The 17822-nt window shown below is 57.2% G+C and overlaps 1 protein-coding gene across 1 annotated transcript; it reads right to left on the bottom strand.

Annotated features, from left to right (window-relative positions):
• Positions 1-1058: 1058 nt before the first annotated feature.
• On the bottom strand, positions 1059-16445 carry LOC128145641 (dual specificity protein phosphatase 22-A-like). Its single transcript, XM_052796089.1, has 8 exons — positions 16262-16445; positions 16042-16117; positions 14370-14403; positions 13624-13706; positions 11047-11096; positions 7770-7844; positions 7135-7306; positions 1059-2479 (listed from the first exon to the last, which is right to left on the bottom strand). The coding sequence occupies exons 2-8, from the start codon at positions 16060-16062 to the stop codon at positions 2273-2275; spliced, it is 642 nt and encodes a 213-aa protein (XP_052652049.1). The 5' UTR covers positions 16063-16117; positions 16262-16445; the 3' UTR covers positions 1059-2272.
• Between the last annotated feature and the right edge of the window lie 1377 nt (positions 16446-17822).

Raw genomic sequence — 17822 nt, 5'->3', positions numbered from 1 at the left:
CTGTGTTCGAGCAACACCCCGGGAAACTCATTCACACTTCAGCGGAGAGGTTTTTCCCCACGCTGGAGGCACCGGGCTTTCAGGAGGGCTGATGTGGCACAGGAGAGCTGAGCAGTGAAGCTTGCAGTGCTCCTCGCAATGTAGAAAGAAGTGGAAATCAGCCCGGTTTTACCTGCTACAGGGCTTGCCTTCCAGTGCCCAGAAGTCCTAAAGCCACCACAGTCCCATTGATGCAGGCCAGAGTGGAAAAATATATGTATTTGCCTGGGACAGCCCTCAAATTTGGGGGAACTTTGGCTTAGGAGATGCTCTTTGGGCAACGGTTGTTGCTGTGATGCCAGGCATAGGTGACGCTGCAGCTTACAGGGAGCATCCCTTGTGATTCCCAAATTCAGGGGGATTTTTTCCAGGGGTAAGTGCTGCTTTGGTGCTGCAGTTCCTTGGGGAATGTTTGAGTCCCAGGATAGCCGGTCGAGGGATGGGAAGGGGCACAGCCATCCAGGCTGGTGCAGGCGACGGGATGGCAGCGCTCCGCAGAGGTTATCACACCTACTGCAGATCTAATCTCTGCTTATCACATATCTCCTATAACTTCCTATTAACACCAGAAACTAACTTTCTTCTCTTTTTTTCTTGTGCACAAGTTCCATTTTTCTGCTTCCTAAAGTGATAACGGAGGCATTAAAACCAATATCGACCCAGTTTGCTCAATTTCCCTTCAGTCCACTCCATCAACAGCATTTACGGTCCTTGAGCTCATTAATTGCTCAGGCACTTTCCCACGCAGAGCATGCTGCAGGCACGAACCGCAGCATACCTCCATGTAGAATAACAGCCAAAGGGACCCTTTTCTCAACCTAAAAAGACAGGGAAAAGCCCCTGTAATTTTTCTCCCGGAATCCTGTACATTATGGCTGAACATTGAGTCTTTAAAACTTTTAATTTTGCTGGTGGCTCTCATCAAGAAAATAGGAAACAGGATACAGCAGCGGAGCGGTCATGTCAGTCCATCCCTCCATTCCCATCAGGAACACCGCAAATCAAGACCAGCCATCCTCATGGTTTTAATCACTCTCCTCTTTATTAGGAGCTGGGCGAGTCACCCCCAGCGCTGTCACACACCAAGTACCCAGAAATTTTCATTAAGGGAATTCCTAGAAATATTTTAAATGCCTTTTTTTTTTTTTCTCAGAACAGGTATTTTTGAGAAGCCAAGCAAGGTATTTATAGTAAAAGGCCAAGCTTACATGGAAGATTTAAAGGTTTAAATGTAGAAGGGCTGTGTCAATGGGTTGGGAACCCCCCCTTGTAGGATGGATGTGGGGAGTCCTGGCAAAGGAAGGCAGCGAGTCCACGCTTTGGAAACACGGTGTATGAGTTTGGGGTGAAAAAAGGGACACCGTCATGGTCTTTCGATATTAAAATGGCTGTTGGAGAGGGACAACATTAAATTGGTCTGTGGGTTGACTGAGTCCAATCGAGCAATTGGCTTCTTTTGCAACCGGGGACATTCAGATCGGGCAGCAGGGGAAACCCAAAACCGCTCCGGCTCTGGGGATGGAGGCAGTGGGGACGGGCAGCCTCCGGCACTGCTGGATTTCCCCCTCCCTGGGAAGGGGGGGAGCGGTTAAGAAAAATGCCAGACAGACATCTGCCAAGGACAGGCTGGACCAGGAAAGTCCAAACACAGTGAGGGGCATCTGCAGCCCCGGGAGCAGCTCAGCCTCTGGCGCCTTTCTCCCCATCCCACGGGGTGACAGCCGGGTTCGGCAGCACACCCACACCCCCAGGACCCGTCTCTCCCTCCTCGGGGCAGCCTCGCAGGCTGCATCGGCCCCCAGCTTCACCGCAAAGCAGGAGACAAGGTGGCCTCTCCCCATCTCGTCCTGCTCTGGCTTTCCAAGGGCTGCGTTGGCATCCCCATGCCCTGCCGGAGGAGTGCCCGGCTACCGTGCTGCTGGAGAGAGGGACGGGGCTTGATGCTGCTCTGGGTGATGGAAAAGTGGCCGCGATCCACTGGGGAATGGGGGAACGGGACAGAGCAAGACACTGTCATCAATTAACTGGCTTGCCCAGAGGTATATACAGAGCCAGCAGCCAAAGGGAGGGTCTGCGAGTCCTGACCCCCCCCTGCTCCAACCCTCGAGCCCCCGGCCGAGGCCGGCGCTGGCTGCTTGCTGCCCTAGACATGAACCCCCGCGGGCGCTTGGCAAAGGGAAGACTGAATTTTCCAAGCCCCAGGGCCAATGTCTGCCTGTGAGCAGCCAGCTGCTTATCTGTTCATCCATCTGCTTCTGCTGGTGCCACCTGCGTGGTAGGGGAGCGGGTAGGTGGGAGCTGGAGACCGGAGCCAGGAGCAATCCCTGCTCCCCAGCTGCTGCTCCTTCTGCCTCTGCTCCTGCCGGGCCAGCAAGCACTGCAGCTCCTCCTGGTCCTTGAACGGGTTCCTGCCGTAGTCGCGGCGGATCCAGGTGCGGTACTGCCAGGACAAAGCCAAAAGAGGTTGTCAGGGTCAGCGGGGGCTGAGAAACCCCCAACTTGAGAGCCGGGGCTTGCACCAGCGCCAGTGGAAAGCAGCGAGCTGAGCGGGGGCAATGCCCGCTGCATCCCAGCCACAGCCGAGGCCGGGGGATCCCCAGCCACAGCCAGCAAGCAGAAAGATCCCAGTTTCACAGGAGCTCACGTGCCACGCAACACGATCACGTCATATGAGAGATGCGACAGTTTCCCCCCAACCGAGCGCTCCCCGCATCCCCAGCCCAGCACAGATGGACCCAGCGAGCTGGCAGCATCCTCAGCTTCTCATGCCGGCTGCAGCCGGGACAGCAGCTTTATTTACTTTTCATTGCCAAGAAGCTGCTGTTGTTCCTTGTGTGCCCAAATTCCTGTAAGAAAAGCTTTCCCGCGCTTTCTCCCCGCCGTGGCAGCACGGGGACAGGCTGCACTCGTTGCCACAAGCTGCACGGCCAAGTCGGCTCTTGCACGCTGAGGCAGGTTTGTTTGCAGAGCATCTTGCTCGCCGTTGGGCGGTTGGGGGGTGCCTCTCGATCCCCCCACATCGCTGCAGCCAGTTGCAAAGGCTGCTCCGGTGGCAGGAGCGTGCCAGAGGCCGGGGGCCAGCTGGCAGCAGGCTGAGGTCCGGAGATGGCTGGGAAGCGAGAGACGGTCCGTAAAATTGCTTCCCACTACTGCTGGGATGAGAAACGGCCAGACAGGCCCAGACTGCAGCGCCTGAAAGTGTGGGCAGGAATGGGCAGCTCTGCCGAGACCCGCCGTGCCAGCTGCCCGGTGCTCACGGGGAGCTGGCAGGGTTTTGCCATCTTCCAAAGTAGCTGGGAACCAGCTGCTCCAGCAAGTAGGACTCACTAGGATGAGTGGTAGGAGCATGCCCAGCGATACCAAACACCTTACAAACAGGATGGAGGGCACGGAGTTGGAAATGCAAAACGTGTGGGTTCAAAGGGTCTGGAGAGGGACCGAGCATCGGAGTCCCGGCACGGGGTAGCACCGGGACAGGCATGGGGTGCGGCTGGGGGAACCAGAAGGAGAGGGCAGGCAGCCCCCCCCCCACGAGCTGCCCAGCCTCGGCATCCCCAGGGTGAGATGCCTCTGCAACAGCTCCGGCTTCCCGGGGTGCCGCAGCGGCACCCCACGGCCAGGAGCCACCGAGCTCACCCCAAAGGTGCAGGATGCACGGCAGCGGGACGGGCAGCTCAGCCCTGTCCTGCCGGGGCTGCCACAGGCACGGGGACCATGAGGAGCAAGAGGAGAAAATCTGAGACTGACCCTGGTGGCATCCCCCCCCCGGCCTCCTGCAGCCAGGGAAAGTCAGCTCGGGCAGAGGGGATTTCCGCCGGGAATGTCTGGATTTCCCAAATCCACTCCCTCAGACAGCAGGACTGACCACAGCTGCTGCGCGCTCGCCGCCTGCAAGAATGAAGACCCCTTGTTCGGGGTGGACCCCAAGAACCAAGCCTGATTTCCTTGCTAAGAAAACAACCCTTGGGTAGTGACTTCCAAAGGATTTGGGATAGGATTTGGGGCAAGCATCCATGCCAGCTGCTCATGGGGAGAACATCCCTTCCATGCAAACCATCCGGAGGGATGAAGGTCCATGGGGAGACCAGCCTGGCCACCCAGGCTCGGCACCCACCAAGGCTCAGCACCCACCGCCCAGCCTCGGAGCTGGCTCCCACCATCCAGCAAAGGAGGGAAGGAGCCGGCGGGAGGCCGGGGGAAGCACCCTTCTGCTGCTGCCAGGCGTTTCCTTTTAAAGCCAGAGCAAGAAGTGGTTACAGCCCGTTTCCTCCAGTGCTGACCACTAACCCGCTGCCCTCCTCCTCTCTCCTGGGGTCAGGAGCATCCATCCCATCTGGGACGGCACCGGGGCAGGAGAAAGGAAGCCTGGCCGGAGTGTGCCAGCACCCGGCGGGGACCTTGGGGCAGGGAGGGACAGGTCCATCACCTGAATGCCCATCTGTGCCCTCTCTCACATCCACGCTGTCTTTTCTGCGCTCACTTACTTCCTTTTCTAACCTTACCCGTCATCCTGCTGCTGCTCTTGGTCTTTTCCTTCCTTCTTTATCCATCTAGCCCTGCTAAGCACCATTTGCCAGCTCGAAACCCCAGCTGCACGCTTGATGCGTTCTTCCTGCGGCAAGGGGCTGGCTGGCCAGTCTCACAGAGCATCTTCCCCATTTCTACCTCCCGGGGTCCCGTCCGAGGTCCCTGCTCCGGATCAAGGAAACTAAGGCACCGAGGGATGCTCACCCGCAGCCCTGGGGAGGAGGTCCCCAGAAGGACCGACCTGTTCTTCCCAGGTTTTAACCAACAAGAAATGAGGCTTTTCCTCCTGAGCAGCCTGCCCAGCCCTTATCCATGTCTGCTCCCAAGCACTGCGTTTCTGGATTGCTGCCTGCTGGGACGACAGCTGGGCTAAATGGGGAAATTTAGCATCTTTTCTATCCTCAGCAAGAGCTGAAGCTCAAGTCACAATACCCTTGTTCCTGCATCCAACCTACACACACGGAAAACCGCCTCAAAGCCACAAACAGGAACAAGGTGCGACCTCCCGCAGCCAAGGTAAGCGAGCCAACTGCTGCTTGGCACAAAGCAAGGTGCAGGACCCATGTGGCATCGGGTCCCACGGGCTTCTGGCCACACAGGTGAATGCCTATGGTGCCCACCGCCCCGTGGGACCCCAGCCATCCATCTCGGCTGACCTGCCCGCAATTCCATTCCTCTTGCAAAGGCGGAGGATGCAGGGGCGAGCTGGGAGCAGAGCATCGCTGGTTGGGTTGGAGCATCCATCCTGGCTCTTCCCCTTCTTCAAATGCAGCTGTGGGTGAGTAACGGCAGAGCGCTCCCAGCACCCAGCCTTCGCCCCCGGAGCCATGCTCGCAGCAGTCCGCCCACGAGAGCCATCCACAGCTTCCCTCCCCGATGCTGCGATCGTGGGGAACGCAGGGTGTTTCAAGTAAAAGGTGGCTCTTGCTAAACCCCGCGGCTCAGAAAAACACATCCAAGTGCCTCCACCCTTGGCTCTGCCTTTCATATTTTCAGGGAAATGCTTGCAAAGCCCCCAGCAAAACTCTGAGGTGATGAAAAAGCAGCAGCTACGGGAAAGGGAGGAAAGTCTGGTGCCTGCTGAGCCCAGCCTGGATTTTGGGGAGCAGGAGGAATAGCTCGGATGGAGGGGGGTGGACAACAAACCCCACATCACGGTCCGTGCTGGGACGCGGCCAGAGCGTGGGAAGGGATGGGGCGAGCTGGCCCAGGCAGGGGAAGCCCCACAGGGAATCTCCAGCGCTGCGCGTGTTTTGTAATCCCTTGGACCATTTTCCACCCTCCTCCACGAGCGTTTTTGCAAGCCGGTGATAACGGGGCAGGGCTACGTCCTTCATGTGACAGCGGCTGCCTGCTCCCTCTGGCACCCAGGGAAGGGAACTTGGTGGCAGGGAAGGGGCTGACATTTGGGCCAATGTCACACGCTGTCCCTGCCTCTCCCGGGAGGAGAGAAATCCCCTCGAAGGGCTCGGCGTGGCCGGAGGGACCACCGGGTCCCCACCACCGTTTGCCACGGGGCCATTGCACGATGCTTGTGGCTGCAGTGGATGGGGGGGCTTTGCTTGGGGTCTTGCTTCCAGGGATGGGACCAAGTTTAGGGGTGACGTGGGCTACCAGATGCCTTGTACACATCAAGTTGTGGGTTAGTCTTTCCTTACAGAGGTCCATCCGTGACCTGTGTACCCTCCCGGGGAAGTTTTGGATGCCTGTCCTTTGCTGTGGAACCCGGGGCTGGGCAGAGGAGAAGGGTCTGGTGTGGGAAGCTGGAAAGCAGCCAGGGAGCCAGGTGGGAGCTGTGCTTTTAAAGGCCTTTCCCTTTGCTTTTGAAGGCTTTCCGGGTCAAAAGCGCAACTCTGATCTCCGCGACTAGTGCTCTCCCGATTAAACATGCCACTGTCACTCCCAGCTGCCGGCATCCAGCTCGGCTCAGCTACACCATCCCTCCCCTGCGCAGGATGGGAACCCACCTAGCCAGAGCTTCCACTCTCCTAAAAACTGCTGCTCTGTGTCATTTTGGGGAGGAAACAGGAGAATTCCTCCATCGACACTTGCTCCTGTCTGTCGCCTGCCTCTAAAAGCAGAGGACTTGCTGTCAGAGGAAGCCCAGCCAGATCCAAGCACTCCCAGACATCCCGAAGCCACTCGCAAGAGCTTTCCTCCCTCTCCTCTCCCCCTTTCCGCCTCTGGCTCCTGCTGCGTCGTGCTGCATTCCTGGGAACCAGCCCAGCGCCCTTCCCGGGGCTCCCGGGGGGGGGACTTGCTGCTCACCCGTCCCTCCTGCTGTGTCCTGACTGAACTCTCGAGAAAAGCACTGGGGTTTTAAAGGGCTTTTTTAAGTGCACTCGCATAATGTCGAGGCACTTCTTTTTTTTTTTTTTATTTTCTTCTTTTTTTTTTTTTTTTTTTTTTTTGCATGCAAAACCCAAAATCCCCAGGCAATAAATAGCATGCACAAAAGGCCAGCTCAGGCAAACAGCTGGTCCCCGCCGTGAGCTGCATGCAAAAGAGCCATGCATGTTTGCAAACTCTGCAGACACGTATATAAGGGGACGTCGGCGCGGGACGTACCTCCTGCAGCAAGGTCACCTCGTACTCCTGCAGCTGCTGCTGGAAGCCAAAGTTGGGGCTGACGTAGGACCGCACGGCCTTGGTGGCAGCCAGGCAGCTCTCCCAGCCGAGCTCGGTCACCGTCATGAGGTAAGCCACCAGGACGGTGGTGCTGCGGGAGACCCCAGCCAGGCTGGCACGGTGCAAGGGAGCAGCGTCAGGGAGAGATATTCCCACCGCGGAGGCTGGTGTGGCCCCGCAGCAAGGGAAACCCATGGGTTGCATCTTCCCACGGGCACCCCCGTCTCGCTTGGGGTGCCAGCAGGGTTCCCCAGCCATGGGTTGGGTGGGGGGTAAGGAGCCACACGGGCAGGGGGCCACCACTGGTGGTCCCAGGCAGGTGGCTTCCTCCTGTCCCCTCCTCTAGCCTGTCCCACCTCTTTGGATGCTCAGGTTTTCAGTGCACAGACCACCCATCCCCACGGGTCCCGGCAGCGGAGACCTTCCCCTGTCGCCCTTCCGCTGTTCCTTGTCTTCTCTTCTTCCTCCCCACCACAAGTGACGTTCGACGTCGAGGACACTTTTTGGGAGCCCATCCCCACCTCCCAGAGGACCGACGCGAACCGGGGACGCGAGACGGTTATGGCAGCTCTCACCAATGGACGAGGCAGGCTCCACCACCGAGCCGGCATTCGTGGATGAACTTGATGCACTCCTTAAAATGCTGCAGCCTGCAAGGAGAGAGGCAGGGAGGTGAGGACGGGAGGGCTGCCCACACCTGCAAGGCACCCGGCCACACCAGCAGCAGGAGTTGTGCCCCCCCCCAACTCCCCACCGGGACTTCCCACCACCCTGGGGCTACCGGCGTGGGGTGGGAGCAGAGATCCTTCCTCTGCCAGACCAAGTCAGAGGGGCTGATCTTCATCTGCCAGGAAGGAAATGACCTAGGAGACTTCCCAGGGATTTCCTGCTTCCCAAGGTATCGGGATGGGAGCAGGGCGATGCCATCAGCCAAACCAGCTCAGGGAGGACCCCAGGGAGACAGCCTCCAGGGCAAGGTGTCATCTTGTGCCCAAGGGACATGCACATCCCCACGTCAGAGGTTGTCCTGAGCCATCGGCTCACCCCTAATTCCCAAAAGATGCCAAAAACACCCAGTTCCCTCCAAGGGAAAGATGGCATTTTGCCTGCAGGTCCCAAAATGGTGCAACTCCCTTCCCCTCCTCACCCCAAGCAGCCTCTCCAGCCCCTTCCCAAACAAGAGAGGGCATGGAGAGGTGCCCGTGCCAGGGAGGTAAGGCTCCCAGCAACAACACAGGCTTGTCCCCCAGTAGCTGCCTGCATTCCTGAAAGCATAACCAGTAACTGCCAGCAAGGCAGAGAGAGCACGTTAACCCTAACCGGCGAGTTTTGCAGCAAAACAGGGCAGGGCAGGGAGCCAGGGCTTTCTGGCAGCTCAGCTGCAACGTGCTATGGTGCTTCGCTCCTTCTGAGCTGGATTCTCAGCTATATGAGCAGCACCCATCTTTTTGGAGGCATGGAGACCTAGAAAACAGGATAAATAACTACATGTATACTGATGAGATAGAGGTAGGTGTTCATGGGAGGGTTATGCGGGCTCCGGTGAGACGCATCCCTCCCGCTCATCGCTGTGCGGGATGCTGGAAGCTGCCGCCGATCCCTCCTGAAGACAGCGAGCATCTCTGAGAGTCCACGCCGAGCCAGGTATTCGGCTCCTTGACACGCGTTTGCAATAAACGCTGCCCATTCCTGCTCACCCTCGCAGCCGCGCTGACCCTTGGGGCAGTTTTGAGGCAGAAAACTCGATTCTAGGTAACTCGGGCTGCTGGTGGACTCCCTGACCACACAGCTCTGGCTTTTTTGGGAGGAGAAGAGGGTCCCTTTGGCACAGCTGAGCCAGAGCCATCCGGCAGCGAATGCGGGAGCCGGCAGAGCCTTCGCTCCGGCGCCGGACTTCCTCTGCCTCCGCGTGATGGGGTGGGTGTGCGCCTGCACAGCCTTCCTGATTTCTCAGAAGCCAAGGCACAAACTACTGCAGAGTTATTCCCCCCCCCACGCCCCTCGCCGAGGGCTCACTCCCAGCGGGGCTCAAAGCCGGCTTCCCTGCAGGGACAAGGCAGAATCCTCCAAAAGCTCCCCCACCCCTGTTAGCCCATCAAAGGGGATGCTCTTCACCCTTCCCTGGAAAGGGGATCGAAGGGGATGATACTTTTCACACTTCCCTGGAAGGGCAGGGCTCAGGCGCCTTCTAAGAAACCAGCCAAGGATGTATTCAGAAATAGCAGAGGGTTCTGCTGCCCGAGGAGAGGAGGAGAGATGGAGGAGTCTCTGAAGCTGTGGTCATACTAAAAATACTGAGCCTCTCAGCCCTGGATGATGTCAGTCCATCGCTCCTCGTGGGCTACAGCCATGCCTCCTTCTCAACCACCAAAACAAACGGAGCATCGCCATTTGGAAGGGTGTTTCCCTGCCTAAAGCTTGTCCCGGGGGATTTCTCCTCGTCCTACTCATCTTCGCAGAGCAGGCAGCATCCCCCAGGGCCTGCACGTGTTGCCTACACAGGTCCAGGCTCTCCAGATCCCAGTCCTCCATTCCAGCTCCTTGGCTAGGACCAGGAGCAATGCACTTTGCTTGCAAAGACATGATGCTCTCGCCTCCGGCTCCCTCAGCACGCTTGCTGCCAGCCTCCTGCCCGCTCCATCGCTCTCCCAACCCATCCCAGAGGGAGGGAAGTGAGCACTTCAGCCACTCCATCCATCCTCACCCACTCCACGGGGTTTTTTTCCGCAGGTAGCCAGCCAGAGGAAAGCTCTCCCTGTTCTTTTCCAGCCTCGAAGCGTGGGATCGGGGCATGGAGCCTGGTAATGCTGAGAGCCACTGAGGTCCTGAGTCACAAGCATCTTCTCTGCAGGACACAAAGTTCACCAGGATTGTGAAATCCAAGGCATAAACTGACAAGCAGAAAAAGCAGAAAATAGCTCCTTGAATAAGTCTTCCTTCCGGCAGCCAGCCTTATCTTCTTTTTTTTTTTTTTTTTTCTTTTTTTTTTTTTCTCCTTTCAGTAGACATGCCACAAATGCAAAGAAATGTGAGAAGAGAAAAAATAACAACCAAAAAACCCAGCTCTTGCTGAGGCAAGGCTTTCTTGTAAAGCTTCTCTTTCCGCTCAGCGGGAGCATGAGCAAGCAGAATCACACCCGCGGGCACGGCTGCTCCCAAGGATGCTGGAAAACCAGCACCTCTGCAAGGGGGGCTCAGTCCGGTCACTGTGCATGAAGTTTTGATCCTTTTTAGGGTTTGATTGGCGAGAAAAAATCCCTCGGAGTCGCCTATTTTCTGGTTGCAACGGATGGTTTATGGATGCCTGTCACCCAAAGCAGCAGCGGGGTTCTGCAACCTCCCCAGTGCCAGCAGCACCTGCACCCATCGCACCCCAGCACCGCGCCCCATGAAAGCCTGGGGCTTCCTTGCAGCATCTCTCACCAGCTTCATCTCAAGAACATCATTAAAGGACTTAGAAGTATCTAAGCTTTGTGTGGGGAAAAAAATGTTGAGTTTAATAAATATTTTATTTCTCTTTCCAAGGAGAATGTCTAGAAGACCAACACAAATCACTGTCTTTGTAAACCAATAAAAAATGCTCCCATTTTCAACCCTGCCCAGTAGAAGAATTCTGAAATTTGATGGAAAATTAAATTTACAGACTGCAAACACACACAGAAACAGATTTTAAGTCCTACAAATGCTATTTACCATCCGAGAATGAACCGCAGCTTCTGTCAAGCTCAGCAATGATGTGAAGTTTTCACAGCAGGAATGAACTGAACCTTCATTCTGCAGAACCTGAGCTTTTATTGACCAACAACTACCAACACGCGATGCTGGGAGGCAAAAGGATGGCAAACGACTTACAGGTTTTGACTGGATGAATCTGAGGCCGAGATACAGAGATAGGTCATGTCCTGCAATATAAAGACAGTTGCAGTAATAAGATACCACCGAGAAACACAAAATGCCCCATTTCTCTCTTTTCCCTCTCCCCAGCTGAACCTTCGGTGAGGGGAAAGCCACAATCCACTTTCGGTGCCATCGCCCTGCTCCCCACGGGTAGGGAGAGCTGTGACGGGTCGCATCCATCCCACCCCGGGCTATTTCCCCCCCATTTCAGCCTAGAGGAGAGGCCAGGCTGTGGGGAACTGCTACGATGCTCAGGAGCCCCCCAAAACTCAGCCACCCCTTTCCTGGAGCCCTGACCGACGAGTCCCATCAGGAAGATGTGTGTGAACACGCACTGATGAAGTCACTCTCATCAATGAGTTATTTCCTCCCGGTCCTTTTAATACACAATAAATCATCCTGCCACATGTTGGCGTAGGTCAGATTACTTTCCTTTCTTTAAAACATCGCTTCCTCGATCCTCCCTGTTCTGAGCTAAAATTAGATCCTTTTCATCTGAGTTTTTGGGGGTTGGGTTTTTTTTTTCTTAGTGAAATGGGTGGAAATCCTGCCAGCCAGAGCCAAAACGGCTGAGCACCAGGGATTGCCCCATCTCCATCAGCTCCCTGTGGCATCGCTGCCGAAAGGTCCCCCCTGGGCTGACGCAGCCCAAACCCATGGGCCACTTCCCTCCAGCCCACAGCAAATAGGGACGCTGGAAAAAGCCAATTATTTAAGGAGGGAAGGGGCAGAGCAGGACAGGCACGGGGATATTTCTGCACTGGAAAGACCCACGTTTCGAGGATGAGCGCGGGCGGGCTTTCCCATGCATCACCTCTCCATCCCATTCATCCTCCCCAGCCCCGTCCCACGCTCGCCCCCGCCATCCCACAGCCTCTCGTGGGACGGCGACGAGGTGCCACAGCGATGTGCCGCTTCGCCGGCTCCCTGTGGCGTGCCGGCTGGATGCTCCCCACCCGGAGAAGCTGCCGGAGAGGCTGGGGCAGCGGGGGAAAAACAGAGCCGCAGGGTTCCTCATCCACATCCCCGGCCAAACCGCGGCTCCCCGGCACGCAGGGGATGGTGGGTGGTGGGGGGAGCTCAGCGGATGGAAGGGGGCCATGCACCAGGCAGGGGCACGGGGACCAGCAAGTTTTTGCGGGGTGAGCCGTGATGGGCTGCGGCTTTCCAAAACCTGGCTGTGCCCTGCCATGCCTGGTGCCAGCCCGATCTCCCCACGGCGAGGAGAACCACCGTGCCAACCGGTGGAGCAGCTGAAACGACCCCACTCCTCCCCAAACCCTGACCCGCACCCCGATCACGGATTAACTGCCGGGCTCCCAGCAGCTTCCCCTTCCCCACGGGGCCGGGTGCCCCCATCCCACCTCAGGGAGCTGGGCCACGCATGGGAACGGTGCTGGGGTTTGCGGTTCCTGACCCAGGGCTGTGATTGACACATTGCTCAACCCACCATGCCTTTCCAGTTCCCCTTTCCACCAGCCCGCTGGCTTGCTCCGTGTTGTAAGCTCACCATGCGGTTTGCTATCTGTCTGGCCGTGCCCCGAGCCCTGCCAGACCCCAGCCGCTGCCCCTTCTCCAGGCACAAGCTGTTTCTCTGCACCGATTTTAGGCAGCCTCCTTCCTTCTCTCTCTCCTTCCTTTCCTCCACGTTACTCAATCCCTTAGCGGGGAAGAGGCTCAAGCTGGTGTTTTGCTGGGGCTCCCTGCCCATCGTGGCCCCGAAGGACGAGAGGTCCTGGCAGTCCCCTTCGCCTTCTGCAGCATCCCAGGATTTGGGAGCTGGCAGCGGGTCCGACGCCGGGACAAAGTGCAAATTGCACATGGCCATCGGCTGCAGGATGAGCAGCGTGGCCCCAGCATCTCCCGCACGGGGTTGTTCCTCCTGCTGCAGGCTCCACCCGGCCCACCGGTCCGTAGAAGCAGGATTTGTGCACAAAAAACCTAGCCGGCACCTCCGGCATCAACCCACCGAGCAGCTCCCTCCTGCCTCAGTTTCCCCCACCCACAGCCCGAGGGGTCCGCGGCGCTCCGGGGTCAGCGAGACGGGGGACCACAGGACCGAGCAGGCAAAGCCAGGGCTTTGGGAGGGGAGGTGGGATGGGGGGGGTGTGTGTGGGGGGGTCCTCCAGGTCCTGCTGTGCCCCCCCCCAACCGCCCCGTCGGGGCTGGATGCGGCCCCGGCGCTGCGATCCGCGGGGCTCCGCCGCCCTCTCGCGGTTCTCCCCGCGGCAGCACCCCGGAGCGGGGCTGCGGCTGGACACCTTCACCCGACAAACCATCGAGGAGGGAGGTGGTCGTGTCCCCTAAAACATCCCGCTGCCCTCTCCCTCGAAAGCCAGCGCCGAGCCCCTTTGGGTGCAATTTAACATCGCACGGCGCAAATCGGTGCAAAAAAAACCGGTGCGAATCCCGACATTGCTTCTTCCCTCTCTGCCCCACGCCAGGAGAAGACGGCGTGGGTTCCATCTGCACCTTCCCAGCCCCTGCTCCCCCGGGGTGGTCCCCCAGCCCCCCCCCAGCCGGGGAACTGACCTCCAGCACCGGTTTAGCACTGTTGTGGATGGAGAGGATGTGCGTCACCCCGTTCTTCAGCAGGTTTTCCCGGTCCTCAGAGTCTGGAAGCAGGAGCGGCACGTCAGTCATTTGCCCTCCTGGGAAATCCTCTGGACCAAGCACTCACCAGCAACCCGCATCCATCCCCCCCCCCAGCCCCTTGACCCCCACGCCAGCCTCTTCCCGCTGCCTCTCACCCAGCACGATGCAGGAAAGGAGACGGGGCATCGCGATGCACCTCTTTCAAAGCAAAATCCTCCTCGGATGCACTGGGTATTCAGCAGGCTCCTAAAGCCACCCCCAGAATCAGAAATTATACTGCTAACTTGGAAAAGGCTGTCATGTCCTCACTGTTGGGTGAAACCCAAGCTTCACCCTGTTCCCCACAGGACTAGAGGCCCCAGCAAGAAAGCCAGGCGTTGACCCACTGTAAATATTGTCTCAGCAAACGTGGGAGGTTTCCAGCCATGCCAGGGGTTCCCCAGTGCTCCGGCATGGCTGGTGACCGCAGCTCCCCCCAGATGTCCCCTTTCCTGGGCTTGAGATGCATGGAGTCACTTGCAATTGGGATGGGGCTTTTTGGCGGCTTTGGATCTCTGGAAGATGCCGAGGTCCCCAGCCGGGAGCAGGCACAGGGAGCCCCCGAGGAGAGGGACTCCTCCAGCCCCGCTGGCTGCCTGGGGATCCCACAGCAATGCGGAGGTGGAGCAGGGAAAGGCACTTACCGCGGATGTTCCCGAGGTAGAGGCCTTTGACAACCTGGGAGGTGACAAAAAAGGAGAGAGATTTCAGACAGCGCTGGGCACAACGTGCATCCGACGTGGCGGGAGCATCAAGCTGCATGCACGGTACCAGCGGGACCAGGGCATCTGGCAGCAAACTCCCCAGGCAACGATAAACCAGGCACCTAATTAACGAATCATCTTCATTAATGAACACCAAAGGCTGAGCCCACTCAAACCACCAACCCAAACCCCTCCAGGAGCGCAGAGCTCAGGAAAACTCAGCACAGAAATGGAAGGGGCTTGCCTGTGGTCCTGTTGCTATCGGAAAGGCACTGCTGGGGGCTGGATTCCCCAAAACAGCCCGGCTCATGCCAGCCTCCTCCTTCAAGGTGGGGCTCCAGCGGGGACTCCCCCCCATCTCCCCATCTCCCGGAGGCAGGCCAGCCCTCCTGCAGCTCGGTTTTGTTTTGCTATTCTCTAGCAACCACCTCTTGCAAATAGTTTCAAAGATTGCCTCCACCAGCTGGGGATAGACGGGCAAAGGCACAGGCTATTTATAATACTTTTCTGGCCAGGATGTTGCAGTAAGTGCTGTCAAGTATGCAAATTTGGCCTCCAACTCACTGCTGCAGGGTTATGAAGGAGAAAAAAGGGGCAGCTCAGTATTTACGGGGTGTAAGAGCCCGCCAGAGCAGTTTCCAGGGACACAGAAAGGAAGAGCTGGTTACCAGTTGGACGTGTTTGCACCTGTCTAGCAGAAAACATCTGGTTTGAGAGGCTGTAGGGAGGGTTTTCAACAGCACTGGGCCACATCCAGCCCATTTCTACCATTCAGCTGAACCCCAGCCCGCTCCTGGGGTGCAAACACCTGGATTCAGCAAACGTCTGTGCCCAGCACAGCACAAGCTGTTACCACTAGAAGGGCGACGCCGAGCCCCGTGTCTCATCAAGTCAAAGCCAGATCCTGCAACACAAACGTGTCTGCACCAACCCAGCCCCCAGCAAAGGCAGCCGGGGCTCCCCAAGAAGGTTTGGTGACACCGGGGAGGCTGTAAAAGCCACTTTGCAGGTCGGGCTGCTTCTGCAGGGGGTGAAACCACAGTGTTAAATCGCACCAGAGCCACGCAGAGAGAATTTGCCCTGATCTGGTCTTTCTGTTGTTGTCTCAGAGTCTAATTTTAAACTGGAGAACACACATACCAAGCGGTTATTTAAGGATACCAAGAGAAATCAATCCCCTCTGCCAGCCCTGGAGTTCAGCTGAGCAACAAGCAGCAGTAAAACCCCACTTCCCCCTTTGGAGCACATGGCTGCCCAGCACAGACACGTCCCAGGGGGGGCAAGGGGAGGAAATTTCCATGCAGGGACCCCCGTCAGCCCTGAGGATGCTCATGCCACAGCCTTACCACCCAAGGGACGAGCATTTAAAGCCAGCTGCCACTTTTCTAACACCCGCAGACACTTAGCTCATCACCTCAGATATAAATCCAGGGATCGCTGTTTAGTTTCTTAATTCCCTTTCTTAAGTGCTTGAAGTTTCAAAGGGGAATGAGAAATGGTTGCATTTAGGGCATCGTGGTAGCCTGGGAACGAGCATCCCCCTGGGCTGCAGAAGAAAGGTCCTGCCCAAGGAGGACATGCTGGCCAGCATCCCACTGTCCCCCCCCAGTACCTTGCTCATTCCACTCCCCATGGTTTTCCTTTCCTCAGGATTGGGATTCAGGTGGCTTCTCGCTATCCAAGGCTATCTGCAAATAAACACCCCAAAATCCCAGACAGGATGGTGAGATCTGCCCTTCTCCAGCCGTCCATCCCTCTGCCAAGAGCAGGAGGAAAGGGAACATGTGCCAGGAGGGCAGCGTACAGAGCCCCAGCAAACTCAGCTCACTTACCGGCTGCAGGCTGCTCCGGCAGGTCTCTGCCGCTGTGCTGACGGGTGAAGAGGATAGAGGAGAGTGGCCGGTGCCAGGCAGGGGAGGATGAAATAAGGATCTGGAGCCGTGGCGAGGCTCAGGTTTCTCTCCCTGGGGCTTTCGCAGCCTTTTGGGGAGGGTGAAGAGGAGATGTTCCTGGGAATGACTCCCTCGTCCCAGTGACGCTCGTCGGGCTTCATCCTGGGATGCTACAGGCTGGTACGAGCCCTGCGCTCAGCAGGATTTCTCTCCTGTTCGTGCTAATTCCTCCCAGTCACAGGAACGAGAGCAGAATCGAGAATAAGGCACTTACCTCGAAAACCAGAGCGTGCCGCAAGCGATGTGCAGCTAATGGAGCATCGAGGATAAGCCCATCTCCCCCTCCCTCCAGGAAGGGAGATAAGAAGAGCTGTAAAACAGCACTGCAATTCCAGCATATGCTTAAAAACATCAATTTTCAAAGCAGATACGCCTAGCAGCTCAACAGCCCCCTCCCAGATCAGTGCTATCAGCCTGCCGGAGGCACGAACAACACAAAGAGCACAGAAAAGCAAACCACGAGCGTGGGGAAAACCCCACAGCTATCGCCAGTCTGTGATTCCACCATCCTTATAACATCCTCCTCAGCACCCCAGAGACAAATATTTCACCTGAGGGTGCAGGAAGAGGAGCTCCTTGCTTAACTCCCACCAAATCATCTCAGTCATCTCACCTTAGCAACCTTCCCCGAATTTCTCTGACTGGAAGGGAAAGGCTGGCCAGCCCCCAGCACAGCGGGTGGTCACAGGTGGCTGAGACCCCCCCAGGCTTTCCTCCACAGCTGCTACATACAGGTGTGGATTTAAAACCATGAGAGTCTTGTAAATCAGGAAAAGAGCAAACTGAAGTCAAAGCTTGCTTTAGTCCTCGGAGGTGTGTTTTTAAACCAAAGGCAGAAGTTTGCCTGCAGAAAGCCTACGGGACACACATCAGCTGAAAGGAGAAATTTGGCAGGTACAGGCAGAGCAGAGGTGCCAGCTTTCTTAGCTCAGGCCCTGAAAACGTTAAGCCATGAACCAGAACTCGTTCAGACCACTGCATTTAATAAAAGCTCTGAGATGCTCCCACTAAACGCAGCATTTCTTTCCCTCCCCCAGCTGCAGTCTGAACACCATCACCTCACACAAGAGGCAAGGCATGAAACACACTTCAGGGGTTCACCTAAACCTGTCCTTAGCTGAACTAGACCTAGTAATTCTCTCTCTTCCTCACTAGATTCTGCACAGGATACTGGAGCAAGGTCCGCACCTGCCCATGCTGTTGAGAACACGTTCCCTTCACAAGCAGGGCAGACAGACACAGCAGCAGCGTTGATCCTCGCCCCACAACCTGCGGCAGTTTGACTCATGCCGCTGCCTTTTGGAGTGCCGGCACGCTATTTTTGGAGCGGTTATGGGACACCGAGCCTCTGCAGGGGCTGGGATCTGCTTACATTACATATAGCTCAGCCTTCTGCACAGCAGGACTGCCGGCTGTGCCCCAGAAACATTCCCTTTAACTG

The sequence above is a fragment of the Harpia harpyja genome, chromosome 9 (genome assembly GCF_026419915.1).
Source record: "Harpia harpyja isolate bHarHar1 chromosome 9, bHarHar1 primary haplotype, whole genome shotgun sequence".
Classification (NCBI taxonomy): Eukaryota; Metazoa; Chordata; class Aves; order Accipitriformes; family Accipitridae; genus Harpia; species Harpia harpyja.
This window is presented reverse-complemented; position numbering and strand designations above follow the sequence as displayed.